General features: G+C 44.7%; 2 protein-coding genes across 2 annotated transcripts in view; both read right to left on the bottom strand.

The window, feature by feature from the left end:
- avil (advillin) overlaps positions 1-5,810 on the bottom strand; it is a 42,280-nt gene extending 36,470 nt beyond the window's left edge. Inside the window, exon 1 of the mRNA XM_068024919.1 lies at positions 5,738-5,810. The gene's annotated coding sequence lies outside the window, so the exon portion shown is untranslated. The remainder of the gene's footprint in view (positions 1-5,737) is intronic.
- The window catches only part of LOC137358574 (carboxy-terminal domain RNA polymerase II polypeptide A small phosphatase 2-like), a 15,738-nt gene continuing 6,106 nt past the window's right edge, over positions 4,652-14,283 (bottom strand). The window contains 5 exon segments of the mRNA XM_068024561.1: positions 4,652-5,925; positions 9,297-9,407; positions 9,409-9,486; positions 10,456-10,548; positions 14,180-14,236. Of these exon segments, the coding sequence (XP_067880662.1) occupies positions 5,800-5,925; positions 9,297-9,407; positions 9,409-9,486; positions 10,456-10,548; positions 14,180-14,236 (465 nt within the window). The 3' untranslated portion in view covers positions 4,652-5,799.

Here is a 14,283-nt window from a genome sequence, read left to right as displayed (position 1 = left end):
CCCTCCACCTTGGCTGAGATGTGTACTATCTACAGGATACACTAAAGCAACTCGCCAAGGCTTCAACAGTACCTCCCAACCCCACAACCTCCACCACCACCCACTAGGAAAAAGTCAGCAAGCAAATGTGAACACCAGCACTTCCCAGTCACACACCAACCTCACTTGGACTTATAATTGCTGTTCTTTCATAGGCACTGGGTCAAAATTGTGGTATGCCCCTACTTAACAGTAGTGTGGGAGCACCTTCACCCCATACTGCAGCAGTTAAAGAAAAAGGCCCATCACCATCTTCTCAAAAGGCAACTAGGGACAGGTAATAAATGTCAGTAATGCCCAAATCCCCGAGAATGCATATTTAAAAAAAACATTCATTGTATTTTGAAAAGCCCACAGAGACCATTCAACACCATTTATTACATCAAATATTACACATGCAAAAACTATTCTTTCAACAGGATATCAGTTACTTTGACAGTCAAATTCATGACCAATTTCACTGCCTCACCCTCAGGGAACCATTACTAATTTCAAACAAATCCTTTGGGGATGTATTCCAGTAGTGCATAACAAACCATTGCCGATGTATGACTCAGGAATGTCCTTTACCTGCCCCTCCCCCAAAACTTGAATTTTCAAAACTAAAGCACATAGCAAAAAACCCATTTGAAGAGTTTAGTTTAGTTTAGAGATACAGCACTGAAACAGGCCCTTCGGCCCACCGAGTCTGTGCCGACCACCCATTTATACTAATCCTACACTAATTCCATATTCCTACCACATCCCCACCTGTCCCTATATTTCCCTACCACCTACCTATACTAGTGGCAATTTATAATGGCCAATTTACCTACCAACCTGCAAGTCTTTTTGGCTTGTGGGAGGAAACCGGAGCACCCGGAGGAAACCCACGCAGACACAGGGAGAACTTGCAAACTCCACACAGGCAGTACCCAGAATTGAACCCGGGTCACTGGAGCTGTGAGGCTGCGGTGCTAACCACTGCGCCGCCCCCAAATTCTGGAACACAGATCAGAAATTTCTACAGGTTAAATTTTCAGCTCTGCTCACTTCTGAAACTGAGCTCACTGATGCTCAGTTCAGGTTCATCTAGAATGAGGGGGCCATAGCTACAGTATTAAATGGAATAGATTTAGAACAGAGGGCTGGATAAACTTTACTGTAGCTAAAGTACAAAATCTAGGCTAATACTCCCAGTGCAGCACTGAGGGAGTGCTGCACTATCAGAGGGGCTGCCTATCGGATAAGTTATTAAACCAAGGCCCCGTCTGTTCTCAGGTTGATTTCAATGATCCCATGGTACTAGTTTGAAGAACAGGGGGGTTGGCCTGGAGCCTGGCCAATATTCCTCAACCAACATTGTGAATAAAAAACACACTATCCAGTTATCACATTGCTGTTTGTGGGAGCTTGCTATGCACAAATTGGCTGCTATTGTTTCTAAACCACAACAGTGACTACACTTCAAAAGTACTTCATTGACTGTAAAACGGTTTGGAACAGCAAGATTGTGAAAGATGATGGACAAATAGAGAGAATCTTAAGAGTTGCAAGACTGTGGCATTCACTTGCAGGATTCATGGTTAAGGTAGAAACTACTTCAAAATTCAAAAGGGGTTTAGATAAGTAGATTAAGGAAAAGGAGATGAAGGTGGCAAGATGTGATTAAAACTATTTGTTTATGTGAAGGGCAAATGTCAACACAGACTGGTTGGACCAAATGATCTGTTTCTATGCTCCTATGACTATTCATAGATCGACTATTGACATGCTGTTCTCCCTTCGTCAGATACAGGAGAAATGCCGTGAACAACAGATGCCCCTCTACATTGCTTTCATTGATCTCACCAAAGCCTTTGACCTCGTCAGCAGACGTGGTCTCTTCAGACTACTAGAAAAGATCGGATGTCCACCAAAGCTACTAAGTATCATCACCTCATTCCATGACAATATGAAAGGCACAATTCAACATGGTGGCTCCTCATCAGAGCCCTTTCCTATCCTGAGTGGTGTGAAACAGGGCTGTGTTCTCGCACCCACACTTTTTGGGATTTTCTTCTCCCTGCTGCTTTCACATGCGTTCAAATCCTCTGAAGAAGGAATTTTCCTCCACACAAGATCAGGGGGCAGGTTGTTCAACCTTGCCCGTCTAAGAGCGAAGTCCAAAGTACGGAAAGTTCTCATCAGAGAACTCCTCTTTGCTGACGATGCTGCTTTAACATCTCACACTGAAGAATGCCTGCAGAGTCTCATCGACAGGTTTGCGTCTGCCTGCAATGAATTTGGCCTAACCATCAGCCTCAAGAAAACGAACATCATGGGGCAGGATGTCAGAAATGATCCATCCATCAATATTGGCGACCACGCTCTGGAAGTGGTTCAAGAGTTCACCTACCTAGGCTCAACTATCACCAGTAACCTGTCTCTAGATGCAGAAATCAACAAGCGCATGGGTAAGGCTTCCACTGCTATGTCCAGACTGGCCAAGAGAGTGTGGGAAAATGGCGCACTGACACGGAACACAAAAGTCCGAGTGTATCAGGCCTGTGTCCTCAGTACCTTGCTCTACGGCAGCGAGGCCTGGACAACGTATGCCAGCCAAGAGCGACGTCTCAATTCATTCCATCTTCGCTGCCTTCGGAGAATACTTGGCATCAGGTGGCAGGACTATATCTCCAACACAGAAGTCCTTGAAGCGGCCAACACCCCCAGCTTATACACACTACTGAGTCAGCGGCGCTTGAGATGGCTTGGCCATGTGAGCCGCATGGAAGATGGCAGGATCCCCAAAGACACATTGTACAGCGAGCTCGCCACTGGTATCAGACCCACCGGCCGTCCATGTCTCCGTTATAAAGACGTCTGCAAACGCGACATGAAATCGTGTGACATTGATCACAAGTCGTGGGAGTCAGTTGCCAGCATTCGCCAGAGCTGGCGGGCAGCCATAAAGACAGGGCTAAATTGTGGCGAGTCGAAGAGACTTAGTAGTTGGCAGGAAAAAAGACAGAGGCGCAAGGGGAGAGCCAACTGTGCAACAGCCCCAACAAACAAATTTCTCTGCAGCACCTGTGGAAGAGCCTGTCACTCCAGAATTGGCCTTTATAGCCACTCCAGGCGCTGCTTCACAAACCACTGACCACCTCCAGGCGCGTATCCATTGTCTCTCGAGATAAGGAGGCCCAAAAGAAGAAAAAGAAGAATGATAGAGGCCAATCCTCCCACTGCAGAATGGAAATTAGGAGAATCAAGGGTGCTTCCCCACCTTGGCTATACATTTTTGATACAACAATCCTCCCTCACCTCACAAAGACGACAACTACAACACAGAACAAAAATTGTTTTATTCCACCGGGTGAGATAAAACACAACAGCAGCAGCTGGACAGTACAGCAACAAGGAAAAATTCTGGAGGCAGGCTGATAACTGGAGTGCAGAGGGAAGATCCACTGTAGTGCTCGTCCGGAAGAATGACCGACTGGTAACCAGAGTGAGATTGCACAATTTGTGTCACACAGCGTGCATTTTGGAGCTCTAGCTGAAGATCCACTACAAATTAGTTCTGCTCTGGGCAATCTTAATGCACTCAAAACCCAGGCTCTCACAATTAAACATTTAAAAAAAAAGTCAGGTAAATAATTGTAGACAAACCAGGAAGATTACCTCAAGGTAAGTTTTTGATCACATCTTTCATCTAAGTTACCCTCAAAGTTTATTTAAGGACATCAGGAGAAGGAGGGAAAAAAAAGTAAGGTCTGAGGTATTGTTACAGTCAAGTGAAGAGGGGTCGAAGGACTTCCTTCTCTCTGTTTGACCACAACACAGGTTTAATTATTTCTTAAAGTAGATGTACTGGCCAATTCAGAAGGTGTTTGATTACTTACTTGCTATGATCATAAGAATCAAATCGGACAGGTTTTCTTGAGTTAACAAAGAAAGAGGTTAACCTTATTTTGCAAAGCCAAACTAATAACGAACCACCCCCCACCTCCCCTTTAGGGTCTGCTCATGTCAGAGTCCAGTTGCTTCTCCTCTGCTGCAGAGGAAAACACCAGCTTAAAACCACAGAAGGGGAGGGGCCCGTCACGACAGTCACTCAGTGATTCAAACATCAAAGTGATTCCTGACAACGCAGCTGGCCACTGATGTCATCAGGCTGCGCCAAAATGCGCACATGCACAGACGGGCTCCTGCTCTCTGCGCGTGTGCTGCGTTCCGACTTGCCAGGACTGGTTAGCGCATGCGCCGATGACGTCATTGTGTGACATGTGCATCTTCGGCAACGTGTCTGGTCGGCCTCTGCGCACGCACTCTATGCGTACAGCAATGCAACGGGTATTCACCCATGCGTCAAGCTCCGCTCCGCCCCCCCCTTGCTGCTCTGCTCCTTACTCACCCCACCTATCTCCGGCCGCTCAGCTCCCGCGGTCCGCTCTGCCCCCCCACCTCAGGCTCGGCCCGCCACCACCACCCCCAGCTCCCCCCCCCCCCCCCCCCCCCCCGCAATCTTGCTCCGCACCCCCCCCCGCAACCTCACTCCGCCCCGCTCTCCCCCCCACCACCTCGCTCCGCCCCGCTCAGCTAACGCATGATTTGCAACATAGCAGTTCGCAGTATTTCTTTGCTTGCTGAAAGAACAGGTCGTTCCTTTAAACTTCCTGGGTCTTGGTTCTTGCTGGGAAATGTACAGACATTTTGTCTCACTCCTCCCAGTCCTTTGCAATGTAGGATACAATGTAGCAAAGTAGGTGATCATCTTAAGCTGAAAAGGATAATTTTGCTGGCAGTTTGTCTTTTTAAAAATGTCTTAAAAAATACAAAAAATTCAGATCTCCAGCCAGTGGACCAAAGAAAATCATTCAATAAAACACATTGTTTCAATGCATACTGTTACGCCAATCATCCAGCTTATTGGTAATTTGAAGGCAACACTATTTGAAGAGATGCTTTCTGAAAATTAACAGTCAACGTTTTCCAAGAGCATTTTAGCATTTGATCCCCTGCATTTTGAAAGCCCATCAACTGTTCTGCAGTAGCAACCAAAGAAGTTAACATTTGATCCTCCATTTCCAAAATAGACAGGCCAGACTATACAGTGAGATCTAGAAACACCTGAACACCAACCCCGCCTGCAAAAACATCTCAAAGGATTTCACTTTAATAGTCTTTAAAATGCTATAGTGTACACTAATTTGAAAGTTGGATATTTCACATTGGTATAAAATTAGAAAAATAAAAACACTTAGCAGCTATTTTCTAGAATTACATGGTAATTTTCAGTGAATGTTAATTTCAAAAGTGCATTATCCATTTTATTTATCTACAATTTAGGGTTTTTCCCCCTAAAAGCTTGCATTCAGTGAAACAAATTTATAGAAAAGGATCACATTTGTGCATCTTGTGCCTAAAAAGGAGTCATGACATTTTTATAATGACACAGAAACAAAGTGGTATTTGGATTTTAAAAAACAAGCAGTTGAGTACCCAGATGCACCTGTAAAAAAAAAAGTTCCTTCAATATATTTAATCTGGTAAAGGTTCATCATGTCCCAATGCTATAAACTTTGGTAATAGGCACATTAATGTTTGGATAGGCCTGACATGTACACCTCCCCAAAGTTCATTCCATTCCGTGAGAAAATGCTCAACTTTCTCTATTTTCTTCTCCTTGCACTCCCACCTCATCTAATTATAAAGTCGTGATGACATCCTATACCTTGGAGAACCAATACAAATCAGGTGCTGCTATGAAAGCTGCTGATCTGTTCTTTTTTTTTGCTAGCTTGGCTTCAGTCGCTCCAGACCAGCATAGACATTCTCTGCTTGGCTGAGTCCCTCAAAGGCAGGGATTAGGCGGAGTAACTCAGTATCAGACATGTCATCAAACCAGGATGTCACTGGCACCTATCAACAGGAGAGAAAAGAAATCATGACATCTTGCATTTCCTATTTTCTTTCCCTCTCCCCCACCCAAACACCACAAATTTACTCACTTGTCTCTTCTTTCCCGAACTGACAGTTCCAGAGTAACAGCTAGTCTCTGCTACCTCACCCTGATGAATACCATGTGCAAATCTCAACAGTGACTGGCTGCATGCTATTTAACTATGTGGGCATCGCATGAGTTCAACCAACATCCAGACAAATAAGTTTGCTGCAAGGGTCACTGGATAGTGACCAGGAGCAAGAGTTCTCGCTAATTTACTCCCTCCCCCAACCCCCAAGGATGACTAGAACACTCCCAGTGCGGAGGTCAGCAAACAGACCAGAACATTGAAACTGCCTCTATAGTGCAGTAACACTACAAGCAGTGTTTTTAAGTGAGTCAGTTAACAAGGGAGCTCCAGGCACAGTTTTGATTTTTTTTTTTTTAAATGTGAATTGGTGCATATTATAGAAAACAAAAAGATTATAGCCATGGTAGCCCAGCAACCATTGTTACCATGGTGAAGAAGATACAGCCATATTAAATTGCCTCTCCTTCGATATCCATTTCCAAATAATGGATTCAGCTTATTTGCTTTTCTTGATTTATATTAGTGACCTGGACTTGGGTGTGCAGGGCACAATTTCAAAATATGCAGATGACCCAAAACTTGGAAGTATTGTGAACTGTGAGGAGGATACTGTTAGACTTCAAGAGGACGTAGGCAGGCTGGTGGAGTGGACAGACACGTGGCAGATGAAATTTGATGCAGAAAAGTGTGAAGGGATTCATTTTGGTAGGAAGAATGAGGAGAGGCAATATAAAATAAAGGAAACAATTCTAAAGGGGGTGCAGAGGCAGAGGGACCTGGGAGTAACGAGCACAAATTATTGAACATATGAATTAGGAGCAGAAGTAGGCCATTCAGCCCCTCTAGCCTGCTCCGCCATTCAATAAGATCATGGCTAATCTGTTAGTGTCTCAAATTCCACATTCCCACCTACCCCCCATAACCTTTGATTCCCTTGCCTAACAAGAACCTATCTACCCCGCCTTAAAATTATTCAATGACACTGTCTCCGCCACCTTCTGAGGCACAGTTCCAAAGTCGCATAACCCTCAGAAAAAATTTCTCCTTCTCTCTGTCCTAAAAGGGTGAGCCCTAATTTTTAAAACAGTGCCCCCTAGTCCTGAAAGAGGAAACATCCTTTCCACATCCACCTTGTCAAGACCATTCAGGATCTTATAAACTTCAATCAAGTCTCCCCTCACTCTTCTAAACTCCAGTGAAAACAAGCCCGGTCTGTCCAACTTTTCCTCATAAGACAACCCACTCTTTCCAGGTATCAATTTAGTAAACCTCCTCTGATCCACCTCCAACGCATTCACATCTTTCCTTAAAAAAGGAGACCAAAACTGTACACAGTATTCGAGATGTGGTCTCACCAATGCCCTGTATAACTGAAGCATAACATCCTTACTTTTATTTTCAATTCCTCTTGTAATAAAGGATAGCATTCCATTAGCATCCTTTATTACTTGACGTACCTGTACACTAACTTTTTGTGACTCATGCACTAGAACACATAGTCAAGCTAACTGGCCTATAGTTACCTGTTTTCTGTCTCTCTTTCCCCCCCCACCCCATCTTCTTATATTTGCTATTTTCCAGTCTGATGGAACCTTTCCAGAATCTAGTGAATTTTGAAAAATTAACACCAACACATCTACTATCTCATTAGCCACCTCTTTTAAGACCCTGCTCTTCGAAAGATGATTGCAAGGCAGATTGAGAAAGTGGTTAATAATGCATACGGGATCCTGGACTTTATAAGAATAGGGGCACAAGAGTGAAAAAAAAAAAGGAAGTTTGATAAACCTGTATAAAACACTCGTTCGGCCTCAACTGGAGTATCGTGTCCAGTTCTGGGCACCACATGTTAGGAAGGACATTAAAGGCATTAGGGAGGGTACAGAAAAGATTCATGACAAGTTCCTCATCCCTGGAACCAGTTACGTGGATGGGTTGGAGAAGCTGGGTCTGTTGTCCTTGAAGAGGTTAAGATTAAGAGGAGATTTGACTGAGGTGTTCAAAATCACGAGGGGTCTTGACAGAGTAGATCAGGAGAAACTGTACCCATTGGCTGAAGGATCGAGAACCAGGAAGACACCGATCTAAGGTAACTGGCAAAAGAAACAACGGTGACATGAGGAAAAGCGTTTTTCACGCAGCAAGTGATTAGGATCTGGAATGCTCTGCCTGAGAGTGTGGTGGAGGCAGATTCAAATCGAGACATTCAAAAGAGAACCAGATAATTATCTGAAGAGAAAAAATTTGCAAGGCTACAGGGAAAAAGCAGGGGAGTGGAACTAGGTGAGTTGCTCTTACAGAGAGCTGGCACGGACACAACAGGCTGAATGGCCTCCTTCTGCACTGTAACCATTCTATGATTCTACCTCCCATCTCCAAATTTGAATTGTTTTCCCAATACTTGCAGGCATTTGCATTTGAAAATTTATCTGCACAAAAGGTTCTTGTCATAAAATTGTTCTGTGTGTCATATAGAAGCTATTACATATGCTCTGGAGCTGTTGAGGGAATACAGGAGGAACTGAAAGGATGCCAAAAGCTAGGAGCAAAGTTCAAATGGTTTAATTCTCCCCCATCTCCTCTTGCTGGGGTCCAGCTCCACAGGGCAGCCTCTGACCCTACTGGCCAGTCTTCATGAGAGCTTAGATGGTGACTGTTGGTCACTGGACTGCAATCAGGATCTTGGCTGATTGCCCTCACCCTTCCTACCCCAAAAGGAGACTTGCAGTTAACTGTAGTGCACCACAGGAGAGGAGCTTAAAAAAAAAAAAACAGGGACAGAATTTAGGACCTTCCTGATCGGAGTAGCTCAGTAGTGCAGGTGTCAGTCGTGGCTCAGTGGTAGCATTCTTGCATCTGTCATAAGGTCATGAGTTCAAGCCCCACTGCAGAGATACGAACTCAAAATCTGGGTTGACACTCTAGTGAATGACTGGGGGAGTGTGGTACCGTCAGAGGAGCCATCATTCAGATGAGTCATTAAACTGAGGCCCATTTGGCCTCTCAGGTGGATGTAAAAGATCTCATAGCACTATTTTGAAGAGCAGGGGAGTTCTCCTCGGTGTCCTGATCTATATTTATCCCGAAACAAAAAAAAAGCCAACTATCTGGTCGTTATTAGCAAATTGGCTGCTGCATTGCAACAATGACTACACATCAGATGTACTGAATTGGCTGTAAAACATTTTGGGACTTCCCAAGGTCATGAAAAGCACTATATAAATGCAAGAGCAGACTGTTACAAGTCCTTGTACTCACTGCGTTATATGGGTGGAAGATATAAGACGTAGGTGAATTGTCGATCATGATGATCTTGTTCAGGTCTCGGCCCAGACGGCTGAGGTCTTTGACATAACCGCCCTGATGGGGGGAAAACACAGGATTCCCTGAAGAGTCGGGCTCGGAATACACCCCATTTATCAAGCAAATCGGTCACAGGGTCGGCATACTGAGGAACCAAGGCATGTGGTTGAATTAGGGACAGGTACTGGGGATGTCATTAAAAAAGAACTATAGGCACAACAGCAGCAGGTATTTCACCAGTAATCCTGGAAACTAACAATAAGTGAAGAGTTAGGGGACCTCTTACTTTTTAAATATAGGCATTTATGGAGTTTTTCTCTGCCCACCTGCACCCCCCACCCCACCCCACCCCCCAATTTAAATAGTAGGCAGGTCTTTAACATTAATAAGTTGTCACTGTTCATCATAACCACGATACAGTGCTGGTTTCAGTGTGGGTGCCTACAGGATTCAACATTATCCCTTATTGGACTGTGCAGGGCAGAAATCACGAGGGAACAAGACATTTTGATCTCATGTCAGGGACACTATAGAAGATAGCTGCTCCCAGATTGATTCATACTAAAACACAAGGCAGTGGTAACAAAAGGTGACAAACACCAATAATGTATGCACACATTTCCTCGTCTAGTAAGCTTTAAAAATCTTGAGTAGAAACCACTCTTGCAATAGAGTCACTCCAATAATGAAATGATTTGCAACCATGTGAGCAGAATTTGATGCTAATCAAACTAAACGATCAAAGCCAGGCCCATTCATCATCCAGGATATTAGTTTGACCCTCAGACTTCCTGTTACATTGCTATGAACAATAAAAAAGCATGCTGGAATCACAGCCAACTGCTGTTAGGGGTCCGTGTGCAAAGTGTGCAGTCAAACGTTAATGAGCGCGTTCAGGGTGAAGCGGAACAGAGCATGTTTTACATCAGGTCTCGGTGGGGACTGTTCCAGGGAGTGACTAGCTACAGAAAACCCCTGGCACAGGCCTAACAACTAGCCACTGGATGGCAAGAGAAATTAAAATGAGGATTAATTATATTTTCTAATTTTGGAAGATTCCTTTTTAAAAAAAAAATGAAGCTCTTTAGCTTAACCAGCTCAATAGGAAGGGTACCTTTGCTAAACTGGCTGTAAATAGCACACATTCAAACAGTTCTGCCATCCTTTGAAGAAATTCGTCTACGTAAGGCCTCTTGAACACGTACACCTGAAAGAAATGCACATGACAATTAGAAACAGCACTGGACCCAGCACAACCACAACCCCTTCCCCCTAAATCAACAACCTGGGACCAACCACTCAGTACTGTGGTTGTCTTGCTTATCCAGTGGTGAAAAGTCAGTCGCAGAAATTAAGGTCACAACCTATAAAGCCTTTAGTAATCCTACTTTTCAGGGAGGGAAAGGTGTGCCAAGAACTGCTTTACTGAAGGCAGGCATTTGCTGAGGTAATTTGGACCCGCACTATTTTTGCTTGTGGTCTGGCCCAGGATGGACAGAACGTGTACTTTTCCCACTGGATACAAGAATGTGATTAGCTCTCTTCCCTACTACCCAACCCCCCTCCCCATTCAATAGCTTGTTATTTCCTGCTCTGTATGACCTTCCACCTCCCCTCTACTGGTCACTCACTGATTTTTGATGACTCAGGTCAGGGTGTTGTCAAGCCAGCACTCCACTTACTTTCTTCCCCCATGTGCAGAATGTCAGATAACTGTGGATGATCCCAACAGGCAGAGCAAATGGCAATTCTTGCAGATGTGAAGCAAACCATCTCCTGAAACAAGTGATCGAGAATAGGCCAACTTAAACTAACACAGCCTATCCTGGATTACTTGAAGCAGGCCATAGCCAGACACCAATTCTGACAGAATCCAACTCAGCTCTGGCTGAAAAATAAAGCTTCAGTAAACTTTATCAGTGAACACAAAATATTACTCCCACTATGGAGTAGAGCAGCCATACGATTTCCAGCCATTCCTCCGAAGACAGAGGCTGAGAAATTAGTCAATGCATGCCTGTTTTACAAATGTAAAATGAACGCCTGAGCATCCAATATGGCAGAGGGCTGCCCACACACATTTCGTAAGGGAGGTGCATTGCTCACCATTTAGATAAAAGCAGAAAAAGAGACATCCCAGACCTGCACCTGAAACAGACATCATACCCTTTGCATATACAAAAAAAAAGCCCTAAAGTCGGTTTGGGGCCCCCTTCCCAAAATTGGTCTGCACTGAACACCACGGTGCTGGGACTGCTGCATTCAGGAAAACAGGCCTACTTGCAGCCTAACTGGCAGCCCATAAAAAGGGACCTCTGCAGGCCGTAACCAAAAAAGTATGTTTTTAAAAAAAATAAAAGTGAACTGAATATGGGAGGGGAGGAACAGCTCCACAGCAATGCTGAAGATCAGAACTGACCCCCTCCGCTTGCCTCCAGCCACCTCCACTTCTCTTAAAATTGGACAGCTTCCTGAAGCTTTCATTACACAACCTCCCACTTCCAACCACACCTCCCAGTCAAACAGCCTTCCCTCTTAAAAAAAAAATGCCCTTATGATTTTTCTCCTGGGTTGTTGCAGCAGTATCCAGGAAATAAAGATTTATTTCCTGAAGACTCTGGGCCAATCCTGGAGAGTTGGTAACTCTGCCCACCTCCCATGCACAGATTCAGAGGGCTGAAAACAGCGGAGGCCCTAGAGGAGTATAGAAAGTGTTGGGGAGCATTTAAAGTAATTAGGAGAGCAAAGAGGGGGCATGAAAAATCACTGGCAGACAAGAGAAAGGAAAATCTCAAGGCATTTTATAAGTATGCTAAGGGCAAGAGGATAACCAGGGAAAAAGTGGGGCCCATTAGGGATCAAAGTGGCAATCTGTGTTTGGAGCCAGAGGACGTAGGTGAGGTTTTGAATGATTACTTTTCATCTGTGTTTACTATGGAGAGGGACGATATAGGTGTAGAGATCAGGGAGGGGGACTGTGATATACTTGAACAAATTAGCATTGAAAAGGAGGAAGTATTAGCCAGCTTAAAGGTGGATAAATCCCCAGGCCCAGATGAGATGTATTCCAGGCTGCTGTGTGAGGCAAGGGAGGAGATTGCAGGGGCTCGGACACAAATTTTCAAATCCTTCTGGCCACAGGAGAGGTACCAGAGGACTAAAGGACAGCGAATGTGGTACCATTATTCAAGAAGGGTAGCAGAGATAAACCAGGTAATTATAGACCTGTGAGTCTAACATCAGTGGTTGAGAATTATTGGAAAAAATTCTGTGGGACAGGATTAATCTCCACTTGGAGAGGCAGGGATTAAATCAGGGATAGTCAGCATGGCTTTGTCAGGGGGAGATCATGTCTAACTAACTTGATTGAATTTTTAGAGGAGGTGACTAGATGTGTAGATGAGGGTAAAGCAGTTGATGTAGTCTACATGGACTTCAGTAAGGCTTTTGACAAGGTCCTGCATGGGAGATTGGTCAAGAAGGATCCAGGGTAATTTGGCAAATTGGATCCAAAATTGGCTTAGAGGAAGGAGGCAGAAGGTGATGGTTGTTTCTGCGATGGAAACCTGTGACTAGTGGTGTACCGCAGGATTGGTGCTGGGGCCCTGACTGTTTGTAGTGTACATTAATGATTTAGACAGGAACATAGTAGGTATGATCAGTAAGTTCGCAGATGACACGAAAATTGGTGATGTCGTAAATAGTGAGAGGAGGAAAGCCTACGATTACAGGACGATTTAGATGGGCGGAGCAGTGGCAGAGGGAGTTTAATCCTGAGAAGTGGGAGGTGATGCATTTTGGGAGGACCAACAAGGCAAGTGAATATACAATGGATGGTAGGACCCTAGGGAGTACAGAGGATCAGAGGGACCTTGGTGTACTTGTCCATAGATCATTGAAGGCAGCAGCACAGGTAGATAAGGTGGTTAGGAAGGCATGTGGGATACTTGCCTTTATTAGCCGAGGCATAGAATACAAGAGGGAGGTTATGTTAGAGTTGTATAAAACGCTGGTTAGGCCACAGCTGGAGTATGGTGTACAGTTCTGGTCACCACACTATAGAAAGGATGAGATTGCACTGGAGAGGGTCCAGAGAAGATTCACCAGGATGTTGCCTGGGCTGGAGTATTTCAGCTATGAAGAGAGCTGGATAGGCTGGGGTTGTTTTCCTTGGAGCAGAGAAGACTGAGGGGGGACCCGATTGACATATACAAAATTTTGAAGGGGGTAGATAGGAAGGAACTTTTTCCTTTAGCAGAGGGGTCAATAACCAGGGGGCATAGATTTAAGGGGCAGAAGGTTTAGAGGACAGTTGAGGAAACATTTTTTCACCTAGAGGTGGTTGGAATCTGTAACACACTGCCTGAAGGGGTGGTAGAGGCAGGAACCCTCACAACATTTTAGTAGTATTTAGATGAGCATTTGAAACGCCATAGCATACAAGGATACAGGCCAAGTTCGGGAAAATGGGATTAGATTGGACTGGTGCTTGATGGTCAGCGCAGGTGCATTGGGCCGAAGGGCCTGTTTCTGTGCTGTAAAACTCTGACACTATGACTCTATTAAGCAGAAGGCTGCAGGCGTCAAATCCAATTCAGCGATGAGCTAGCTTCATGTAAACCAGCTCGAGGCCGGGTGTACCTCAGGCCTACCTGTTCCAAGAGGGAATGATTCCCCATGCTCAGTTCATGCCAGCAGGCCATGCCCAGGAATTCATCCCTGGCATACAGGCCCAGGACTGCAGCCATTGTCTATATTATTACAAAAGTCACATTCCTAACAGTAGCAGAGAATCTTGAAGGCAATTTAGTTTGAAAATAAACTGAAATGTTTCTCACCTGTTGCATCATCCCTTCAATTTCAACAGGGACTACGAAGTCAGCATTACTGATTGGCTAAACAAGAGAGAGAGTGTGAGTGTGTGTGTGTGCTGGTAGGGTTA

The sequence above is a fragment of the Heterodontus francisci genome, chromosome X (assembly GCF_036365525.1).
Source record: "Heterodontus francisci isolate sHetFra1 chromosome X, sHetFra1.hap1, whole genome shotgun sequence".
Lineage (NCBI taxonomy): Eukaryota > Metazoa > Chordata > Chondrichthyes > Heterodontiformes > Heterodontidae > Heterodontus > Heterodontus francisci.
This window is presented reverse-complemented; position numbering and strand designations above follow the sequence as displayed.